This window comes from Dama dama, chromosome 13 (assembly GCF_033118175.1).
Source record: "Dama dama isolate Ldn47 chromosome 13, ASM3311817v1, whole genome shotgun sequence".
NCBI lineage: Eukaryota > Metazoa > Chordata > Mammalia > Artiodactyla > Cervidae > Dama > Dama dama.
The window spans coordinates 62,139,878-62,162,499 of record NC_083693.1 but is presented as its reverse complement, the minus strand read 5'-3'; the positions used below and the strand labels follow the sequence as shown (position 1 = coordinate 62,162,499).

Below are 22,622 nucleotides of genomic sequence, written 5' to 3'. Positions count from 1 at the left end.
TCTTTTTCTTCATCAGTCTGACTAAAGGTTTATCAATTATATTTATCTTCTCCAAGAGACTGCTTTTATTTTCATTTTTATTTCCAATTGTTTGTTTTCTATTTCATTGATTTCCATTACATTCTTTATTATTTTCTTTCTTTGCTTATTTTGGGCTTCATCTGCATTTCAGTTTTAGGTGAAACCTGAGGTCACTGATATAAAACTTTTCATCTTTTATAATACAGGTATTACAGGGCTATAAATTCTCCTCTAATTTAGCTGTATTCCACAAATTTTGTTTAATTTTTAATTTCATTAAATGCTTTCTAATTTTTCAAAATGCTTTCTAATTTTCCATTCTTAGAGCCATGGGTGATTCGTAAGTATGATACTTAGTTTACAAATATTTAGAGATTTTCCAGGTCTGTGTTATTAACTTCTAATTTAATTCCACTGTGGTCAGAGAACAAACCTTGCATAATCTGAAACGTTTTAAATTACTTGTTTTATGTTTCAGAACAGAGTCTTTCTCAGTAAAGACTGCCTGGACTTGAAAAGAATGAATTCTGTTGTTTTAGCTGAAATGTTCTATAAATGTCAATCAGGTCAAGTTGAACGTCTTCTATATCCTTATTGATTTTCTTTCTTCTAGTTCTATCAATTAATGAGAGGACTGTTTGAGTTCCAACTATAATTGTGGATTTGTTTATTTCTCTGCAGTTCTACCAGTAGTTGCTTAATATATTCTGAAGCTCCAGTACATGATAAATAAATGTTCAGGACTGCCATGTCTTTTTGCCGAATTAACTCCCTTATCAATATTAAATGGCCCTCTTTATTCGTGATTTGATAGACAGAAGTCTAAATGATTCTAATGATAAATGTCTAATGATAGTCTAAATGATAAGACAGAAGTCTAAACCTTGATTCCTGCCCCCAGTATACATGACCTGAATAATACTCTCCCCTTAAGGGTGAATATGATGGGCTATTACTTCCCTCAATCATGTTACATTATACGGCAAAAGGGATTTTGCAAGTCACCCTACAGGTCACCAATCCTCTGTTCATGTCTTTCCTCTAGCTTCTCTAACAAATGGATTCGAATTATAACTATAGTTAAAATAATGTCTTTGTCTAGTAATTCTATAATCTATAGTAACAGTTGGAACTGGACATGGAACAGACTGGTTCCAAATTGTGAAAGGAGTACATCGAGGCTGTTTGTTGTCACCCTGCTCATTTAACTTATATGCAGAGTACATCATGTGAAATGCCAGGCTGGATGAAGCACAAGCTGGAATCAAGATTGCTGGGAGACATACCAATAACCTCAGATATGCAGATGACACCACACTTATGGCAGAAAGCGAAGAATTAAAAAGCCTCTTGATGAAACTCAAAGAGAAGAGTGAAAAAGTTGGCTTAAAACTCAACATTCAGGAAACTAAGATCATGGCATTCAGTTCCATCACTTCATAGCAAATAGATGGGGAAACAATGGAAACAGTGAGAGACTAATTTGGGGGGCTTCAAAATCACTGCAGATGGTGACTGAAGTCATGAAATTCAAAGATGCTTGCTCCTTGGAAGAAAAGTTATGACCAACCTAGACAGCTTATTAAAAAGCAGAGACGTTACTTTACCAACAAAGGTCCATCTAGTCAAAGCTATGGTTTTTCCAGTAGTCTTGTACGGATGTGAGAGTTGGACTATAAAGAAAACTGAGCGCCAAAGAATTGATGCATTTGAACTGTGGTGTTGGAGAAGACTCTTGAGAGTCCCTTGGACAGCAAGGAGATCAAACCGGTCCTTCCTAAAGGAAATCAGTCCTGAATATTCATTGGAAGGACTGATGCTGAAACTCCAATACTCTGGCCACCAAAGAACCGACTCACTGGAAAAGATCCTGATGCTGGGAAAGATTGAAGGTGGGAGAAGGGGACGACAGAGGATGAGATGGTTGGATGCCTTCGCTGACGTGATGGACATGAGTCTGAGTAAGCTCTGTGAGTTGGCGATGGACAGGGAAGCCTGGTGTGCTGCAGTCCATGGGGTCGCAGAGAGTCAGACACGACTGAGAGAATGAGCTGACATACCGTGTTTGGATTAGTTTCCACTGTTTCCTTTGCCTGCGCTCTCATTATGGGTGTGTTTTCCTACCTCTCTGCATGCCTGGTAATTTGTTACCAGATGCCAGGCACTGTGAATTTTTATCTTAGATATTTTTATATTCCTATAAATATTCTTAGCTTTGTTATGAGATGTAGTTATTCGGAAAGTCTGATCCTCTCAGGTCTTGCTTTTATGTTCTGTTTGGTGGAACAAAAGCAGTCTTTAGCCTAGGGTTTATTCATTACATAGATGAAGCAAAACTCTTTGGACTATTGTACCCAATGCCATGTGACTTGTAAGGTTTTCCACTCTGCTGGTGGGGAGAGAAAAGTATTCTTGGCCTTGTATATGCTCCAGGGATTGTTCTTTGTAACTTCTATGAGTGTTTCTTATTCTGGCTTCACACTCATGCCTTGACCAAAACTCAGCTAAACATTTGACAGTAATTCTCTGAAGGATCTTAGAGTTCTTTATGAAGCTATATCGTCCTCTGGCATTCTCCCTGCAAGCTCTAGCTATCTTGACCTCCCCAAACTCCCAGTTTCATCTCCATTTCTGCTGATATGTACATGGTTTTCCCCCTAAGCTGTGATATGAAAACTCTGCAGGAAGTTAGCAAGGGCAGTTGGAGGGCTCACCTTGTTTGTTTCTCAGGGACCACTGTCTTTCACTGCCTGGTGAACAATATTCTCAAAACCACTGCTTCATGTATTGTGTATGATTTCTTTTAGCTCTTTCTAATATGAAGGCAAATCTAATACCTGTTAATCCATCTTGGCAAGAAGTGGAAGTTCAACAGTTCTTCTTTAGACATATTAAATTTAAAATGTCTACTGTAATCCAAGTGGAAGTGTCAAGTAGAAGCTTAGAGCTTACAAGCTTAGAGCTCAAGAAGATACCAGGAATTCAGATATGCACTTATGAGAAATCAGAGTATGGATGGAATTTAAAGCTATGAAACTGAATGAGATCATTTAAGAAAGGGATTGGCAAACTATGACTCACTAACCAAATCTGGCCCCATCAGAGTTTTCTTCTATAAGTCAAATTTTTATAAGTAAAGTTCATTTAAGCACAGCCATCCCCATTGGTTTTCACAGTGTCCAAGACTGATTTTTCATTATGACAGCAAAGTTGAGTAGCTACAACAGAGACATGTGGCCTGCAAAGTCTAAAATATTTTACTGTCTGGCTCTTTATAGGAAAAGATTGCCAGCCTGGATCCTGGAAATGAATGTAAATAAAGAATGTCAGTGGATTAAATTCTGGAGCACTCCTCAATACTGAAATCAAACAGAACACCAAGAAGCACTAAGTACTGAAGCAGGAAAAGAACGAAGATAGTCTCTAATTTTTCCAAGGTGAAATGAAAAAGAAGCATATCAAGAAGGTAGTGTTGGGACTTCCCTGGTGGTCCAGTAGTTAAGAAACTGCCTGCCAATACCGGGATACATTGGCTCTCTGATCTGGGGCGACTCCACATGCTGCAGAGCAACTAGGCCCGTGTGTCACCACTACTGAGACTGCCCTGGAGCCCGAGAGCTGCAACTACGAAGCCCGCACGCCTAGAGCTCGTGCTCTGCAGCAAGAGAAGCAACTCCTGTGAGAACTCTGCACTGCAACCAAGAGTAGCCCCAGCTTGCTGCAACTGGAGAAAGCTCGCACATAGCAAGAAAGACCCAATGCAGTCAAAAGAAAAATGAATAAAAAAAAACGGGGGGGAGTGTCAACTGCATTACAAATGATGCTGAGAGGCTAAGTACGATGACAGTACGTGACCAGTGTAGATTGAGCAAATGGATACCATTGCAATTTTAGTGAAGTAAAGTGATGGTCGTGGAGGGGAGGGTTGAAAGTCTTTAATTAAAGAAGGTTCAGAAGAGAACAGGAGGTGAAAAAGTAAACAAGTGAATTGGCATTTTTAAGGTCTTTTGCTAACAAGTGAGGAGAAAAGAAATGTGAAAATGTGAAGAAGGTGTGCAGTTTAAGAAGGATTTTTAAAAAGAAGAAATATCATGGCACATTTTTATGCTGATGAATATGATCAAGGACAAAAAGCAAAACTGATGATGAGGTACACACACCCTGAGGATGAAGACAGACTGAAGGAACAGGGGAGGAAATGGGACAGAGCAGTCAATACATGCTCCAGTTGAAGCAAGTGGAAGGCCACTGTCTTTCTGTTTGCCTTGATTTACTGGCTGGGCAGCTATGCAGCCGTGGTAGAAACAGAGTAAGTATTTTCAAGACTTTTGTAGAATATATTTCACAGAGAAACACTTGGAAAAGTGATGAAATTTTTACTTAATACTGAAAGGTTAATAAAGCTAAACTATATCCTTATAATACATGTTATAAACTGGTAATATAGTACTCTATGAGGCCCAGAGTTCAGCTATTAATTGTAAGTTGGGAAAAACCCAGACTGCCTAAGAACTTAAAGAATCATTTCTAAGACTATAATAGGAGGAAATGTTTCAATTTATAAAAAATAATTTCAGAAAACTTTTCAAACAGGCATGGTTAACTCACCAATCCTCATCAGCTAAAAGCCTCAGAGCTTCTGTCAGTGCTACTTCGGGTTTGGAAAATGGCCGTAGTTCTGATGAATCCATTATTTCTGGACTATGAGTGACAGAAGGCATCCTTTCTTTATACTGTGGAATGGATCCAGGAGATGCTTCATCTAAAACAAAGAAACATACTAAATAAAGCATAAACCAACTCTGATACCGGAGAAGGCAATGGCAACCCACTCCAGTACTCTTGCTTGGAAAATCCCATGGACGGAGGGGCCTGGTGGGCTGCAGTCCATGGGGTCGCACAGAGTCAGACACGACTGAAGTGACTTAGCAGCAGCAGCAACTCTGATACAAAGGGGTACAAATATTATTCCGACCATGGAGTCTATAAATATTTCTTATAGAAACTTACTTTAGTTTGTTGTTATTGTTATTTAGTCACTAAGTTGTGTCTGACTCTTTTGAGATCTCATGGACTATAACCTGCCAGGCTCCTCTGTTCCATGGGGTTTTCCAGGCAAGAACGCTGGAGTGGGTTGACATTTCCTTCTCCAGGGAATCTTCCTGACCCAGGGATCGAACCCTGCATTGCAGGTGGATTCTTTACTGCTGAGCCAGTGGGGAAGTCCCAACTATTAGTTCATTCTCCAACAAAACTGTAATACCTGATACCAGTTATTTTAAAACTCCCTTTTTATGTATAAAACCATTAAGTTACATTTACTGTAAATGTTTGAGTGGTTCTGCAGCCATGAGTCATACAACCAAGTTGAGCTTTAAGAGCTATCAATAAAAGTTGGTAAGAAGAATATGATCCCATTTTGTAAAAAAAATGTGGATGCATACCTAATTTCCCATATAGTTGATAACAGAAATAAACCTTCGTAACAACTGTGTATAAATTATCACTTTTGCTATTGGTATAGCATTAATGGTATACTAAAAATCCTAAGATCATATGTAGTAGCATGATCAATGTTTCTTCCACAATCAACCATTTACTATCCACTTCCCAGATATAAGGCATTGTGCTAGATATTGGGGAATAAGTGCCCAGGGTAATACCTACCACAAAGGCACTGTACACTGTAAGACACATGTAGTGAAGATGTCAGAAAGGAAAAAAAATCAAAAAGATAGAATAGAATGTGTAATAGCTTTTGTAAATGGGTAAAGATTAGTTATTTTTTCATGTTAAGAATTTTTTTTTGGCTACCCTACATGGCATATGGGATCTTAGTTCTCCGACAGGGATTGAACCTGCATACCCAGCATTGGAAGCACTGATTCTTAACCACTGGACTACCAGGGAAGTCCCTAAAGAGATATTTAAACACTTCATATTAGATGTTGTGACAAATGCTTTACAAACTTTACATTTAATTCTCTCAACAAAGGTGTGATATATATTCTCATTATCTCCAATTTGCAGCTGAAAATATAACTGAGTTTTACAGAGGCTAAGAAATATATTCAATGTCTCAATGCTAATGACTGGCAAAGGCAGGATTTTCATCTAGGCCTACTATCACTCTTGATTTTATATAAAGAGGTCTAAGAAAGAATTTGTGCTTTCCAAACTTTATCACATACCAGATAAGAAGATGCATGCAAAAAGATGAATATATTATTTGGGAGTACTACTGTGATAAATTAGTACCAATTTCTGTTTGAGTAAATCATATCTGAAGAAAATTACATGACAATTAATGAATATAATAAATAGACCTCAATCATTTTTTTGATGGTTCAGATGCACCTTCATTAGATTTCATAAATAAGATTGATATGTATTTAAAAAAAAAAAAACCTTTGGAATTTTACAACCCAGAAAGAACAGCAAATTCAAAACAGCACCACTATCATTTATTGAACTCCTGCCTGCACTGTGCTAAATGCTTCATTTACATCATCTCATTTGATTCATTCGACAACCCTATATTATTACTATTATTACTATGTTGCTATTATTCCTGTATTACAGGTGAAGAAACTGTTGCTAAAGTTTTAAGGACTCCCTCTCTATATCTATTTTACTTTAATTCTCAGGAGAGAATAATTCATTAGGAAGGGATGCGTATATAACACCAAATTATCAACCTTGGCATTATATGACAGTTTCTACTGTTTTTACCTGGAAAAAAAAGAGAAACAAAACAAAACAAACATTACTCTGGAAAAGGAGGTGCACAGAACGTCAGTCTACAGCGGGGATGCCCAGGCTAGGGGTTTTGTTTTGTTTCTTAAACGTCCATTCTTGCAGACTGATACTTTTATAAAATACAATAAAAGTGTTATGACAACAGTCTCTAAAAGGTTATTCTCACTTTCTGTATTTATCTTGTAAGTATACTCTTCTGTTCAAATAATATAAGGGTAACTTCAGGGAAGCACTCTCCTCATACTTCTTAGAAATAAAACCTGTAAAGCCTACATTATAGGTGAAAAATCACAAAATTAGTTGATGTCTCTAGAATGAATATACAACAAATTTGTGATTTGTTACTATATATATTATTTGCTATATTTGTACTTCCATTCCTACTTTGAACTACTGGCTTAGGTAAGAAGTTTTGTGGGTTTTTCTCCCCCTAGATTTTATGACAGTAATAGTGAAATTATTTGAGAATGCTGAAAATTCAAATTTCAAATAGTTATAAATTCAAATTTCAAATAGTTATATAGCTATACATATATACATATATATATAGTTATATAGTTACTTATATATAAATATATATAAACCAGGGGTTTCCCTGGTGGCTTAGACGGTAAAGCGTCTGCATGCAATGAGGTTCAATCCCTGGGTTGGGAAGATCCCCTGGAGAAGGAAATGGCAACCCACTCCAGTACTCTTGCCTGGAAAATTCCATGGACTGAGGAGCCTGGTAGGTTACATTCCATGGGCTCATGAAGAGACAGACACGACTGAGTGACTTCACTTTCACTTTACTTATATGTAGTTAACTATATATATATATATAATATACAATACTAATATATTATATATAATATTAATATTATATATATATACACTAGTTAATTATATATGTTACTGAGTCATTCAAATTTCAGTATGATAGTTCAACATATTCCACTATTAGTCATATATCACCCTCAGTTAAACCTCAGTACAGTAGTTTTAGAGTATTATGAGTTAAATAAAATCACACCAAATGTTAAATCCCACTTACTTTGAGATGCCATTTTTTCATTTCCTGTATGTTTCATTCGTTCCCAGGGACTCTGTTCCTTCTTTTCAGAATCTTTAATGTCAAAAAGTTCTTTTTCCTCTTTTCTCTTTTGTCTCATCTTGTCATAAGTAGATTTTGAAATAGAAACTTTAATCTGCATGAAAAAGTTGAAATATCTCTAACCATTTAGAAAGTCTGACACTTAAAATAACTATCTTCATCTTAGGCAACTGTAAGCTATATAAAATAAATTATACATTTCTCAGTCCTTATTTCAGTAATTCTAAAATTGAACAGAATTACATAGTACCAACTGCGAACTAAATTTGTGCCTAAAGATACCAGTTTGTTACTCCTTGAGGATATCCTAGAAAACTGTTGAATATATACATACACATGTATATAAAGTACATGTAGAATATAAAGTACATTAGATACTTTACACCAGAATAACAATATATTTGGTGGAAAAGGAGAATAATCTATCATTTACATGATTAAGGTTCAGGAATTTCAATTACATTGAGATTTAAAAAATTATAATCAAAGCACTTTTACTATACCACCCCAAATCTGATATACACAAAACAATGATGTATTATAAGCTTGAATATATCCTAATAATTAGGAAATAACCTTACATCTTTTTCATTTTCAGAATCAACATATGATGGAATACTCTGCTGAACTGCTCTTCCATAAATCCCTGATGGTGGTTCAGTATTTTTAACTGAAAACGGAACCCCATTTTCCACAGAAGTTATCACTGATTGACTGCAGGTTGCTGGTGCTGGAATTGGATTTCCAAATACCCCTGAAAGCAACCAACCATCAAACTGTCATTAAGTATTTATGTGATGTTATTCTGGACAACAAAGTTTTAAGACAAGGTTTTAAAAGAAGTAAGCAATATAATTAATAAGAAAAACATGTTAAATAGTCACAAAATATAAAAACACCTTATCAAGATGATAATATAATAACAAGACATTTCATGATGATGTCAAATGAGAACTGCTCTTTGCATATTGTAAGTTCTGAGTTCACATGAATGAAAGGTTGGGTGAGCTGGGTGTTTAAGATGGTCTCAAAGAGCAAGGATTTGAGCTGGGACTGGAAGACACAAAGAATTTGAGTAGACAAGTGAGGAAGGCAGGGAGAACATCCTATGAGATAAAGATGTTCATAAGCAGAGCTGAACAAGTAGAAAGCATGGTTGTGAAGTGAAGTTTGATTGGGCACAAGACAATTAGAGAAATAAGCTTATAACGGGAGGTTGAAGTCAATCTGAGGAGGATCTAAAATTAACGATATCAGCAAAGAAGTCAGGAAAGCTTCCTAAGCATTTCATTCTATTTACCAAAAATAAGATATACACCCTCAACATCCATCATCATATTTTAGTTTTGCAAAAAAAAAAAAAAAATCTAGTTGGCTTGTATTAAAGGACTAGATGGAGAAACCTTTTTACAATGTATATAGGTATTTAATCATCATATTGTACACTTTAAATGTCTTACAATTTTGTCAATTATACCTCAATCAAGTTGGGGGAAAAATGATAATTTTAAAGGGTATTTGCAAATAAGTTGTCCAAAGGTTTCTCAACCTACATGAAATATATAACAGATACTAATTAAGATTTGTCTAGTCTTTGCATGAGATGTTATAGAATTATATTAATTTATATTGATTAATAAGTCAATCAAAAAGGACTATAATTTGAATTTAAACTGCAATAAAATTATTTAAACTATCCAAGAAGTATCTTAGAAAGTGCCTAAACTGCACCTGTCACATAATACATATCTCTGAAAATTTACTGACATAAATTTACCATTGTTTCATTAGAGGATAGAAATATGGTGCTAAGTATTCACTTTTAATTCTTTCAATTTAACAATTTTTTCAAAAAGAAAGTTCTATTCAACACCTGAAGCGCACTCTGCTCTATTCTTTGTTGACATGCTTTGCTCATACGTGAAGAAAACATACAATTAAAAAGCTAAATAATTTTAAAATACCTTTTCCAACAACTACTACTGAGTCTTCTGATAAGGTATTTGTAGATGTGAAGTCAAAACTGGAAATTTGGTGGAAATTTGATGATGACCCTGTAGATGCTAAAGAAACAAACAAAAAAACATATTAAAAAATACATCCTTATGTAGTATTTTAGGATGTTTTTTTAAAACTGAAAATTAACTTCATACAAAGAATTTATAATTTATATATTTACACATTAATTCAATAAATACTTAGAATACTTGGTTTGTTCGGTGTATATCCTGTGTCCTTTGTCATAGATTAATTGACTGCAGGTGTGTGGGTTTATTTTTGAGCTGTGTTCTGTTCCATTGATCTATATATCTGCTTTTGTGCCAATACCAAGCTGTTTGATTACTGTAACTCTGCAGTATTGTTTGAAGTCTGGAAGGAATACGCCTCCAGCTTTTTTCTTTTTCCTCAGTATTGCTTTGGCAAATCTGGGTGTTTGTGGTTCCATATACATTTTATTATTATTTGTTCTAGTTCTGTGAAATTTGACATGGTTATATTGATAGGGATCACAGTAAATCTGTACAGTCTGTTTTGGGCAGTATAACAATATTAAATCTTGAAATCAAAGAACAAACGATATCTTTCCATTTCTTAAAATCATCTTCAATTTCCTTTATCAATGTTTTATAGTCTTTGGTGTATAGGTCTTTCACCCTTGTGATTAAGTTTAGTCCTAGGTATTTTATTTAATACTTGGGTGTGATTTTAATTTTTTTTTTTTTTTACTGTCTGGTATTTGGTTTTAAATATAAAGAAATGCAGCAGATTTCTGTATATTACTCTTGTATCCTGCTACCTTGCCGAATTCACTTATTAGTTCTAACACTTTTTGTGTGGAGTTTTTAGGGATCTCTGTAGAGAGTATCTGGAGAAGCCAATGGCAACCCACTCCAGTACTCTAGCCTGGAAAATCCCATGGACGGAGGAGCTTGGTAGGCTGCCATCTATAGGGTCGCACAGAGTTGGACACGACTGAAGTGACTTAGCAGCAGCAGCAGCATATAGAGTATCATATCATCTACAAATAGTGACAGCTTTACATCCTCCCTTCTGATTTGGATATCTTTTATTACTTTTTCCTGTTTGACTGCTGTGGCTAGAGCTTCCAAAGCTACACTGAACAGAAGTGGTGAGAGCAGGCACCCTTGCCTTGTTCCTGAATTTAGCAGGAAGGCATTCAGCATTTCACCATTGAATATTATGTTGGCTATGGGTTTGTTGTAAATCACTTTTGAGATTTGTTCTCTCTGTACACACTTATAGGGCTTCCCTGGTAGCCCAGATGGTAAAAAAAGAAGCTGTCTGTAATGCAGGAGACTTGGGTTCAATCCCTGGGTAGGGAAGATCTTCTGGAGAAGGGAATTGCTACACACTCCAGTATTCTTGCCTGGAGAATCCCATGGACAGAGAAGCCTGGCAGGCTGAAGTCCGTGGCATTGCAGAGTCAGACATGGCTGAGTGACTAACACTTACTTACCTATACCCACTTTGGTGAGAGGTTATTTTATTTTTAAATAATTATTTCTTAAAATAATGGTTGAATTTTATCAAATGCTTTTTCTGCATCTATTGAAATGATCATATAGTTTCTGTCTTTTCTTTTGAAGATGTGGTATGTATCACATTGATTTGATTAGGTATAATAAACTGTCCTCAAGACCCTAGAGTGAATCCAACTCGATCATGTTTTTTGATCCTTTTTATGTACTGTATTGGATTCAGTTTGCTAATATTTTGTTGAGAATTTTTACATCTATATTTATCAAACATACTGATGTGTGATTTTCTTCTTTTTTTTTCTTGTTATTATCTTTGGTTTTGATATCAGGATGATGGTGGCTTTACAGAATGAATTTGGGAGTGTTCCCTTCTCTTCAGTCCTTTGGAATAGTTTGAGCATAGGTGTAAGGTCTTTGTATGTTTGGTGGAGTTCCTCAGTGAGACCATCTGGTCCTAGACTTGTTTGTAGGGAGTTTTTCAAAACAGCTGTTTGATTTCACTTTTAGTAATTGGTTTGTTCAAATATCTGTTTCTTCTTGACTCAATTTTGGCAGACTGCATATTTCTAAAAACTTTAATTTGTTGGCATGTAACTCTTTATAGTATTCTCATATGAGTTTTTGTATTTCTGTGGAATCAGTTATTATTTCTCTTTCTTATGTTGTTTTTTGGGTCCTATCTCTTTTCTTCTTGAGCTTGGCTACAGGTTACTAAATTTTATTTTTAAAAAAAAGGGAGGGACTCTTGATATTATTGATCTTCACATTTTTTATCTCATTTTATTTATTTCCTCTCTGATTTATATTTATTTCCTTCTCTGCTGATTTTGGGTCTCATTTGTCCTTCTTCTAGATCTTTTAGATGGGAGATTTTTTTGAGATTTTTCTTCTTTCTTAAGGCCTATATCACTATAAACTTCCCTCTTAGAAAAGTTTTTGCTGCATCCCATAGATTCTGTAAGGTTGTGTTTCACTGTCATTTATCTTGAGGTGTTTTCTGATTTCCTCTTTGATTTCAATGATCTTCTCTTTAACTTTTTCTATGTTAATTATGATATGCCTTTGTGTGGGTGTTTAGGTTCATTTTGTTTAGGACCCTCTGTGCTTCCTGTACCTGGATATGTTTCCTTCTCTATGTTTGAGAAGTTTTCAGTCTCTTCAGCAAGTGGTGTTGGGAAAGCTGGACAGTTACATGTAAATCAATGAAATTAGAACACTACTTCACACCATACAGAAAAATAAACCTTGTAAGACCTAAACATCAAGGCACCATGAAACTCCTAGAAGAGAATATAGACAAAAAATTCTCAGACATAAATTGTATCCATGTCTTCTTAGATTATTCTCCAAAGGCAAAAGAAACAGAAGCAAAAATAAACAAATTAGACCTACCCAAAACTGCTGTATAAACAAAACGAAAAGACCACCTACGGACTTGGAAAAAATATTTGTCAATGATGTGACTGAGAAGGGCTTAATTTCTAAAATATACAAATAGCACATACAACTCAATAACCAAAAAACTTAACAACCCAATCAAAAAGTGAGCAGAAGACCTAAATGGACAGTTCTTCAAAGAAGACATACAGATGGCCAACGGGCATGTGAAAAGAAGAAACTAGGGAGTACGGGATTAACATATACACACTGTGCAGATCACAATAAACTATGGAAAATTCTGAAAGAGATGGGAATACCAGACCTGGCCTGCCTCTTGAGAAACCTATATGCAGGTCAGGAAGCAACAGTTAAAACTGGACATGGAACAACAGACTGTTTCCAAATTGGGAAAGGAGTACGTCAAGGCTGTACATTGTCACCCTGCTTATTTAACTTATATGCAGAGTACATCATGAGAAACGCTGGGCTGGAAGAAGCACAAGCTGGAATCAAGATTGCCGGGAGAAATATCAATAACCTCAGATATGCAGATGACACCACCCTTATGGCAGAGAGTGAAGAGGAACTAAGAAGCCTCTTGATGAAAGTGAAGGAGGAGAGTGAAAAAGTTGGCTTAAAGCTCAACATTCAGAAAACTAAGATCATGGCATCTGGTCCCATCACTTCATGGGAAATAGATGGGGAAACAATGGAAGCAGTGTCAGACTTTATTTTTTGGGGCTCCAAAATCACTGCAGATAGTCACTGCAGCCATGAAATTAAAAGACGCTTACTCCTTGGAAGGAAAGTTATGACCAACCTAGATAGCATATTAAAAAGCAGAGACATTACTTTGGCAACAAAGGTCCGTCTAGTCAAGGCTATGGTGTTTCCAGTGGTCATGTATGGAGGTGAGAGTTGGACTGTGACGAAAGCTGAGCACCAAAGAATTGATGCTTTTGAACTGTGGTGTTGGAGAAGACTGTTGAGAGTCCCTTGAACTGCAAGGAGATCCAACCAGTCCATTCTAAAAGAGATCAGTCCTGGGTGTTCATTGGAAGGACTGATGTTGACGCTGAAACTCCAATATTTTGGCCCCCTCATGCGAAGAGTCGACTCGTTGGAAAAGCCCCTGATGCTGGGAGGGGTTGGGGGCAGGAAGAGAAGGGGACAACAGAAGATGAGATGGCTGGATGGCATCACCGACTTGATGGACATGAGTTTGAGTAAACTCCAGGAGTTGGTGATGGACAGGGAGGTCTGGCGTGCTGAGATTCATGGGGTCGCAGAGAGTCGGACATGACTGAACGACTGAACTGAACTGAACTGATACATAAAATAGATAAGTAACAAGGATTTACACAGGGAACTATACTCAATATCTTGTATTAATAATAACCTATAAGGAAAATTAATCTGAACTACATCTCTCTATATATACATACATAAAACTGAATCACTTTGCTATATACTTGAAACTAACACAATATTGTAAATCAACTATATCTTAATTAAAAAAAAAAGAAACCTAGTTCAGACTAGGCACTGGACAGAAAAGAAAACTTTCTTTACTTAAGGGGTTCATACATATCAGAATTAAGAGTTTGGAAGATGTTAGAAAATAATAATAGCACGATAATCAAACAAAAAGAGGATAACCTTGAAGGAAAGCTTCTCATCCCTGGGAACAGATCAAGTCAATCTCACAGGAATCTTTACTTTCCTAGATTAACTTCCACCTCAGTTTATGATTATTTATTTAATTATTCTTTCTCCTACTAGACTGTAAGCTCTATGGGATAGGACTCATGTCTAGCTTTGATTATCATTCTTTTCCAGAGACCACTAGTACAGTGCTTGGCACACAGCAGGTGCTCAATAAATATGTTAAATGAACGTTACAAGACAAAAAATGAAAGCAAAATATAATTAATCTAGGGTCAACTGACAGAAACATCAGGTAGCCCCAGAAAGTGTTCAGAGACACAGAAACAAATCTCAGTAAATGGAAGTTTGCTCCACAATAGTTAACAAACATAAAATCTATACATTAAGAGGTGATTGATAATTAAACAAATCTCATGGGAGGAAATACATACAGACTATACCTAAATAGTTTAATTTCATTTATAAGAAACCTGACATGACATCATTTTTTTTTTCACTGCACCACTCAGCATGTAAGATCCTAGTTTCCCGACCAGGGATCAGTCAAACCTGTGCCCCATGCGTTGGAAGCATGGAGTCTTAATCACTGGACCACCAGGGAAGTCTGATATAGCATCATTTTTAATATTACTTTCACTTTTTACCCTATATTTTCTTTAAAGCAAAGAATTATTGAACGAAATACTGCTCAAATCTCAATTCTAAAATAAAGATGCTTAAAAGATTCTTTGCATATGAACTATCCTTTTTTGTTGTTGTTATTTCTGCCTCATTTATTCAAACAGAGAAAGAGAAAATATTAAGTTATAGAATCTAGTTTGTTAGCAACAAACATCTATCTTAATCACTTTCTTAAATCATTAACTGAAGTTCAAGGTTATTATGCTAGAAAATGGGCACATTCAAAGGGACAATCAGCAGAGGAGAGAAAGAAGAGGTGGTTTTGAGAGCTAGTTCTAAAAAAGTCCAAGGTTTTCTGCAAAAGGAATCCATTCACATCTGTCATTCATCACCAATATTTCTCCTGGGAGTCTTTTTATACCTTTTAGCATTGCACTCAATATTTACTTTGACCTGATTATTTGAGGATGCAAGTTTCGCATGATTATTAGTTTTGGCTGGCTCATCATCACTCCATTCATTTAATATGTGGCTTCCTAGGTGGCTCAGTGGCAAAGGCCAATGCAGTAGACACATGAGATGCAGGTTCAATCGCTGGGTCAGGAAGATCCTCTAAGGTAGGAAATGCCAAACCCCCCTCCAGTATTCTTGCCTGGAAAACTCCATGGACAGAGGAGCCTGGTAGATTACAGTCCATGGGGTCGCAAAGAGTCAGACATAACTGAGTGACTGAGTGCACACATACACACGCACCATTATATACAAAGCAAAATACAGACAGAAAGATGCCTATATCTTAATTTTATCTTATACTACTCCAGACCAGAAGCATGGGGAAAGCTTTATAAAGAAGTGGATTTTAGCCAGTATTCAAAAAGCAGACATGGATTTCCCTGGTGATACAGTAAGTAAGACTTCACCTGCCAATGTAAGGGACATGGGTTCGATCGCTGGTTGGGAAGATTCCACATGCCACGGAGCAACTAAGCCACAACTAAGCAACTAAGTACAACTACTAAGCCTGAGTTCTAGGGCCTTCGAGCCACAACTACTAAGCCAAACTGTAGCAACTACTAAGCCTGAACACAACAACTACTGAAGTCCATGCACTGAGAGCCTGTGCTCTGAAACAAGAGAAGCCACCACAATGAGAAGTCTGTGTACTGCCAGGAGGAGCAGCCCCCGCTCATCACAACTAAAGAAAGCCTGTGTGCAGCAATGAAGACACAGTGCTACCAAAAATAAATAAATAATGCCAGAGGATTGGCCATGAATAGAGGTGTAGTAAGAGGTAATGCTTCCCTGGTGGCTCAGACGGTAAAGTGCCTGCCTACAATGCAGGAGACCTGCGTTCAGTCCCTGTTTGGGAAGATCTCCTGGAGAAGGAAATGGCAACACACTCCGGTATTCTTGGCTGGGAAATCCCATGGACGGAAAAGCCTGGTAGGCTACAGTCTATGGTGTCTCAAAGAGTCGGACACAACTGAGTGACTTCACTTTCACTTTCAAGAGGTAATGCAAGAAATGTGAGCTGAGGCAAAATTATTAAGGGTATGAAAAAATGATGCTACAGAGTTGGAAATTTATTCTGTGAAAACCACTAAAGGTTTTGAGCAAGGAAGAGATGATTAGAAAGATAATTCTGTGGAGAAGAAAATGGCAACCCACTCCAGTATTCTTGCCTGGAAAAATCCATGGACAGAGGAGTCTGGCGGGCTGAAGTCCATGGGATTACATGACTGAGCATGTGTGCACGAGGGTGGAGGGAGATGGGTTGGTAGCAATAAACTGGTAGAACTAAAAATTAAAAAAAAAAGGAAAGATAATTCTGGAAGAGTATGTACACTGAATTGAAAAGAAGTGAAAACAGACAAAATGTCTTATCAGAAGGCTACTGTAATTACCCAGGGAAGAAGTTATGAAAACCCAAGTTAAACTGAAAAGAACTGGTAGGACTGGTTACTGCCTGAAGGGTAAAGAGAAGTAGAAAAGATGACTCTAAAGTTTTACATCTCCATAACTGGGAAAATGATAATGCCACTAATAAAAACAGATTAAAAAAAGGAAGAGGAATAGGTCTAGAAAGGAAGATAAGTTTGGTTTTGAATATGTTTATTCTTGTTGACCATATAAATCTAGTTGATGTTTGGTTTAGAGTTGGAAGTGTAAGTCTGATGGAATTTTCTGGAGTAGAATTAATTGTTATCAAAGATACAAATATTTTTATGATCCAAAAAAAAAGCCATTGGCAGTAAAAAAAATATATTCAGCAATTATCTGAAACAATGAAATTATATTTCCTTTAGGAAAAAAATATTTTTGTATTTGGTTTTTCTTATATAAAAAGTAATATATGTAAGTAAATATGAAAAAACCTTGTCATCCTCTTTTGTATTAATAAAAACAATGGGCAAATGATCTTTCCCACAAAGAACAGATACTACGAATTATCTTACAGATTAAATTTTTAGAAATTTACCAAAATAAAAACAACAAAAAAACAAGAAAAAATGTCTAATCAAGCTCACTCTTACTCAATTTGCATTAGTTTCACAAAAAGTGTACATAAACTAAAATGCCTGACTATCGTGGACATACATGACTTAAGATGACGAGAGACAACAAAAGTTGACCTTATTACAAAAGTTGCTACACACACAAAAATGACAGTTCTGTACATTTACTGGTAGACTACAATGCTGAAATATAGGTGACTTGTATTTACTCTATTTAAATATTTATGCCCTTCAGAATTGGGCTTCCCTGATGGCTCAAAATTATTGCCTCTTACTCTGAGGAAAAAATGTTAAAAGCAGCTGTAACAGGATCTCTGGAAAAAAAAAAAAAAAGAGCAGTCACAGAAGTGCTGCTTGCTATTAAGTTTAAAATAAGAAAGAAAAAAAGGGTACATTGTTAAAAATGGTTTGTGATAACAAAAAAACTTTCCAGGTTCTACCACAGGAAAATTATAATCCTGTTTCCACAGTTTTACTCCGTGGTTACAACCTAAGTAGGCATCTGGGAATCATTTGTTCATATGACTTCTCCACCCCATTTTAAAGGGGCACACGTACAGAATGTGTGTCTGTATGTGTATGTGGGTAAAGGCCAGCAAGGACTCCCTAGATTTAACCTCTCAGTAAGAGGTTCCCTGGATTGACTCCTGAGACATAACCATATATTAATATGTAAACTATGTGTTCTATTTGGCAGAATTATTTTGACAACAACACATCAGAAGGGTAAGATAAAAAGTTTCAAAACTGAGAAATCTCAGTTAGTTTTTCTTTATTGGCATGTTAATGGAAGATATGAAATTCAAAGACACTCAGTCCTAAAAATGAACTTGTGGTTGAAATGTACTAACCTTTTGTATGCTTATGTCTTGGTTGTTCCTTATTTTGTATTTTTAAAGCACTAGGTGAAATGTCATGTGACCTATCCTCTTCAAAGTCACCACATCCAAACCCATAGTTCATACGATGACCAATTATGCTTACACTGGATGTTGTAGTCCCTATAAAATAAAATACATAAAACAACTTATCTGAATGATGTAGGTAACACCATAGGGAAGTATGGATCTCTTCTCTATCCTGGCTCCTAACGTTTTAGAGAGGTTTCAATAGCACTAGAAATTATAACATCATACTATTTTTTTTTAAGTTTTACCTTCTTTCAAATATTGTAATATTTTTTACTTTACTAGCAGATCAGAACACTTATATGCTATACTATCCTATTTTATAAGACAGGCTTTAAAATGACAATGAAATAAAAAATTCAATGAATCAAAGAGGTAATCAATCATGTTTTAAAAATATGATAGCCATTTAATGCTTAAATGAAATTTTACACTTTGCAGCAAAAGAAAATTGTTTAAAATCTAGAATATATAAACTATGTCCTGAGAAGCCTCCATTTCTATTTTCCATTTCTTGCTTTTCTCCCACTCTCATGATCTAGCTTGTGGGGCAGTAAACTATGCTGTAAACGAGCTCAGAATCTGGACTCATGCTTCATGGCTTTAAATCTTAGTATTGCCACTTAAACTACACAGAAAATGCGCAAGACATCTAACTCTATTTGTAAAATGGTGATAAAAGTATTATAGCTCTTTCAGAACCTTTCTGAGGATTAAATGAAGAAAATGTAAAGGGCTTATCACAGAGACTAGCATATGGTAAACATCCAAATGTTACATTCCCGTTTAAAATAAAGCAAATCAAAACCTTAATGTAGGCCTCCTTTTAATAAATACTTAAAACTTTTATCTACACGTGAATGTTTAAACTGAACACTCTATACTAACACTTCACAGTTGGTAAGACCACAAAACTACAAAGTGGAAAATCCCAGGCAATATATATTTGAGTTACCATCCATTTTTATGTATATCTACTATGTAAGCCATTAAGTAATAATAATAAAATATAATTTAATACCGTTGATGGTATTTTAATAAAAACAGGACAGTGGCGAGAGGACATGGCTGGTGGCAGCTGGCTAGAGACTATTGCAGAGTAAAGGGCTCTAGTCAGATTCACTGATGAAGATTTTAAAAATATCTGATATTAAGTGATACAGAGCTTCTGGGAGTAACATGGATATTCTTCTAAATTCTTCTTGGTTTTGATAGTTAATTCATAAAGTAAGCCTCATAAAGATACTGGCTTTGGATGGAAATGCTTTCTACTAATAGTTGATAACAAAAGCTACAGGAAAAAAGTTTACTGTAACATTCATTAGGAACTTCAGCACAATGTGCTATAGTAGGGTAGTGGTGTAATCAATGTGAAAACCCTTATTGGAGATGCTGTAGTATAGACAGATTAGATTTACAATTCTGACATGGTTATTTTTATCTTCAGGAAGCTCTTATTCTAAGCATTATCATTTTGATGTCTCACCAATTAAACAAAAAATTGTACAAATGACTTGCATATTAAAACCAACTCAAAACCTATCCTAAATAATAAAAAAATGTAAATCCAAATTAATAAAATCCTAAACCACCAAAACTTAACACTTTGAAAGCATATTAAATTTAACCAAGAATTTCTCATAGTAAATTCAGTAACAGTATTTCCAAAATTTGATCTTAGAAATACCTAACTTATTTGTTAAAAATATATATTTCCAACCCCGAAGATTGATTCAGTATGTATAAGGTGAGGCCCCAGAATCTATGTTATATGCATTCTTCATGATTCCTAATATTAGGCAAGTTTGAAAAACACTATTAGACAAGTTGGGGAAACACTGAACATCGCATATAGAAGCGTATGTTATTATAAGCCCTATCACTCCACTAAAATTTAAATGACTCACAAGCTGATACAACTAGAGTTAGCTGCTGTTCAATCCCTCAGTCCTGTCTGATTCTTTGCAACTCCATGGACAGCAGCACTCCAGGCTTCCCTGTCCTTCCCTATCTCCCAGCGTTTGCTCAAGCTCATGCCCATTGCTTCGGTGACGCCATCCAACCATCTCATCCTCTGTCGCCCTTCTCTCACACTCAATCTTTCCCAGCATCAGGGCCTTTTACAGTGAATTAGCTCTTCATGTCGGGTGGCCAAAGTACTGAAGTTTCAGCTTTAGCATCAGTCCTTCCAAGGAATATTCAGGGTTGATGACTGACTGGTTTGATCTCCTTGCTATCCAAGGGGCTCTCAAGAATCTTCTCCAGCACCATAGTTCAAAAGCATGAATTCTCAGCATTTAGCCTTCTCTATGGCCCGACTCTCAAATTAATTCCAAGGATATTCTTCCAAAGTAGGTTCCATTTTATAAACTGGATACAACCTAGCAAGAAAATATCTCTTCAAACTAATAAATGATTCCTTAGGATGATCAGCCTTAAAAAAGAACTAAAGACTAAGTTTATGTATTATATTAATATTTCCTTGGGTATTTCCCTTTAGGAGAACAAATACTTACCAAGTGCCCACTATGTAGTAGGTGCCTTATGTATGTTATACATTTAGATCTTTACTACCCTTCTCAAGGTTTGAATCACCAAGTAAGGAAATTGAGTTTCTAAGCAATTAAGTAACTTCCACAGAACATGCATATGATTATTAAATATCAAACTGAGATTCCAGTTGGGTTCTCTCAGACTCCAAAGTACATAGGCATTGTCTTCTTGTGCTTAGTAGAATAACCATCTCTTAGTCTACCACACAAGCTTTGTGGAAGACAGTATACTAGGTACACGTGGTTGAGTTCAGCATTTATAATTACGACAGGTACTTGGAGATAATCAGGTGTAAATAATTTCTGAGAATCAAGAATCTGAGAGTCCAAAAAAGTAAAATAATTATAATACACTATAAAAATGTCAGTGTAAATGTAATGACATTACAAAAGAGGTAATATGAATTTTATTTGTGAATTGGGAAGGCATCCCAGAGAAAGCAACTTGAGTTGTTTTCCAAGTAGCCTGGTGTAGGGTATGGATTTCAGACTTCATCCAGAAGAATCAGTATGTACAAATGCAAAGAGATAGGAAATGGTACTGAATGTGGTCTGAGTTAAATGGATCACAAGATACAAAGCAAAAAGGAAAATGAGGCTAGAGAGGTTTGCATGGACCAGATCACAGAAGAATCCTTTGAATAAATTTACACTGGGGAATATAGTCAATTTTGCATTATGGGGAGTGGACTGTAAGTGAACAAAACCAAAGCTGGAGAGAAATGTTAGGTGGCTAAGTAAAAAATGTTTAAGAGTGATAGTGGGAATTAAAGAGATGAAGCTAAGACATAATTAGGAGGAAGAAATTTAAAATCTTAGCAAACAATTAGATACACACACAACTTTTTAAGAAAGTACTTATAAGTTAAAGTAGCCTTAAGGTTATAGGACTTTTACACTGAGCTCATTTGAAAATAAATAGCAAAAAAAAAAAAAAAAAAAGAAATAGCATATCCTAAACTTGTTGTTCAGTCCCTAAGTTGTATCCAGCTCTTTGTGACCCCACAGGCTGCAGCACGCCAGGCTTCCCTGTCCTTCACTGTCTCCTTGAATTTGCTCAAATTCATGTCCACTGGTGCCATCCCACCATCTTATCCTATGCTGTCCCCTTCTCCTCCTGCTCTCAATCTTTCCCAACATCGGGGTTTTTCCAATAAGTTGATTCTTCACATCAGGTGACGTACTGGAGTTTAAACTTCAGCATCAGTCCTTCCAATGAACACCCAGGACTGATCTCCTTTAGGATGGACTGGTTGGATCTCCTTGCAGTCCAGGGGACTCTCAAGAGTATTCTCCAGCACCACAGTTCGAAAGCATCAATTCTTCGGCATTCACGTTTCTTTATAGTCCAACTCTTAACATCCATACACGACTACTGGAAAAACCACAGCTTTGACTATATGGACCACTGTCGGCAAAGTGATGTCTTTTCTTTTTCATACACTGTCTAGGTTTGTTATAGCTTTCTTTCCAAGGAGCAAGTGTCTTTTTTTTTTTTTTTAAGCAAGTGTCTTTTAATTTCACAGCCACAGTCTCCATCTGCAGTGATCTTGCAGCCCAAGAAAATAAAATCTGTTTTCACTTTTTCCCCATCTATTTGCTAT

The 22,622-nt window shown here is 36.0% G+C and overlaps 1 protein-coding gene across 2 annotated transcripts in view; it reads right to left on the bottom strand.

Annotated features, from left to right (window-relative positions):
- Positions 1–22,622, bottom strand: part of TOGARAM1 (TOG array regulator of axonemal microtubules 1) — a 75,924-nt gene that overhangs the window by 17,715 nt on the left and 35,587 nt on the right. The window contains exons 8-12 of one of the 2 annotated variants that reach the window (XM_061159219.1): positions 18,410–18,559; positions 9,838–9,936; positions 8,455–8,627; positions 7,814–7,967; positions 4,630–4,783 (exon numbers count right to left, since the gene is read on the bottom strand). In XM_061159219.1, coding sequence (XP_061015202.1) covers positions 4,630–4,783; positions 7,814–7,967; positions 8,455–8,627; positions 9,838–9,936; positions 18,410–18,559 — 730 coding nt within the window. The remainder of the gene's footprint in view (positions 1–4,629; positions 4,784–7,813; positions 7,968–8,454; positions 8,628–9,837; positions 9,937–18,409; positions 18,560–22,622) is intronic. The other variant, XM_061159220.1, reaches the window with a different exon arrangement.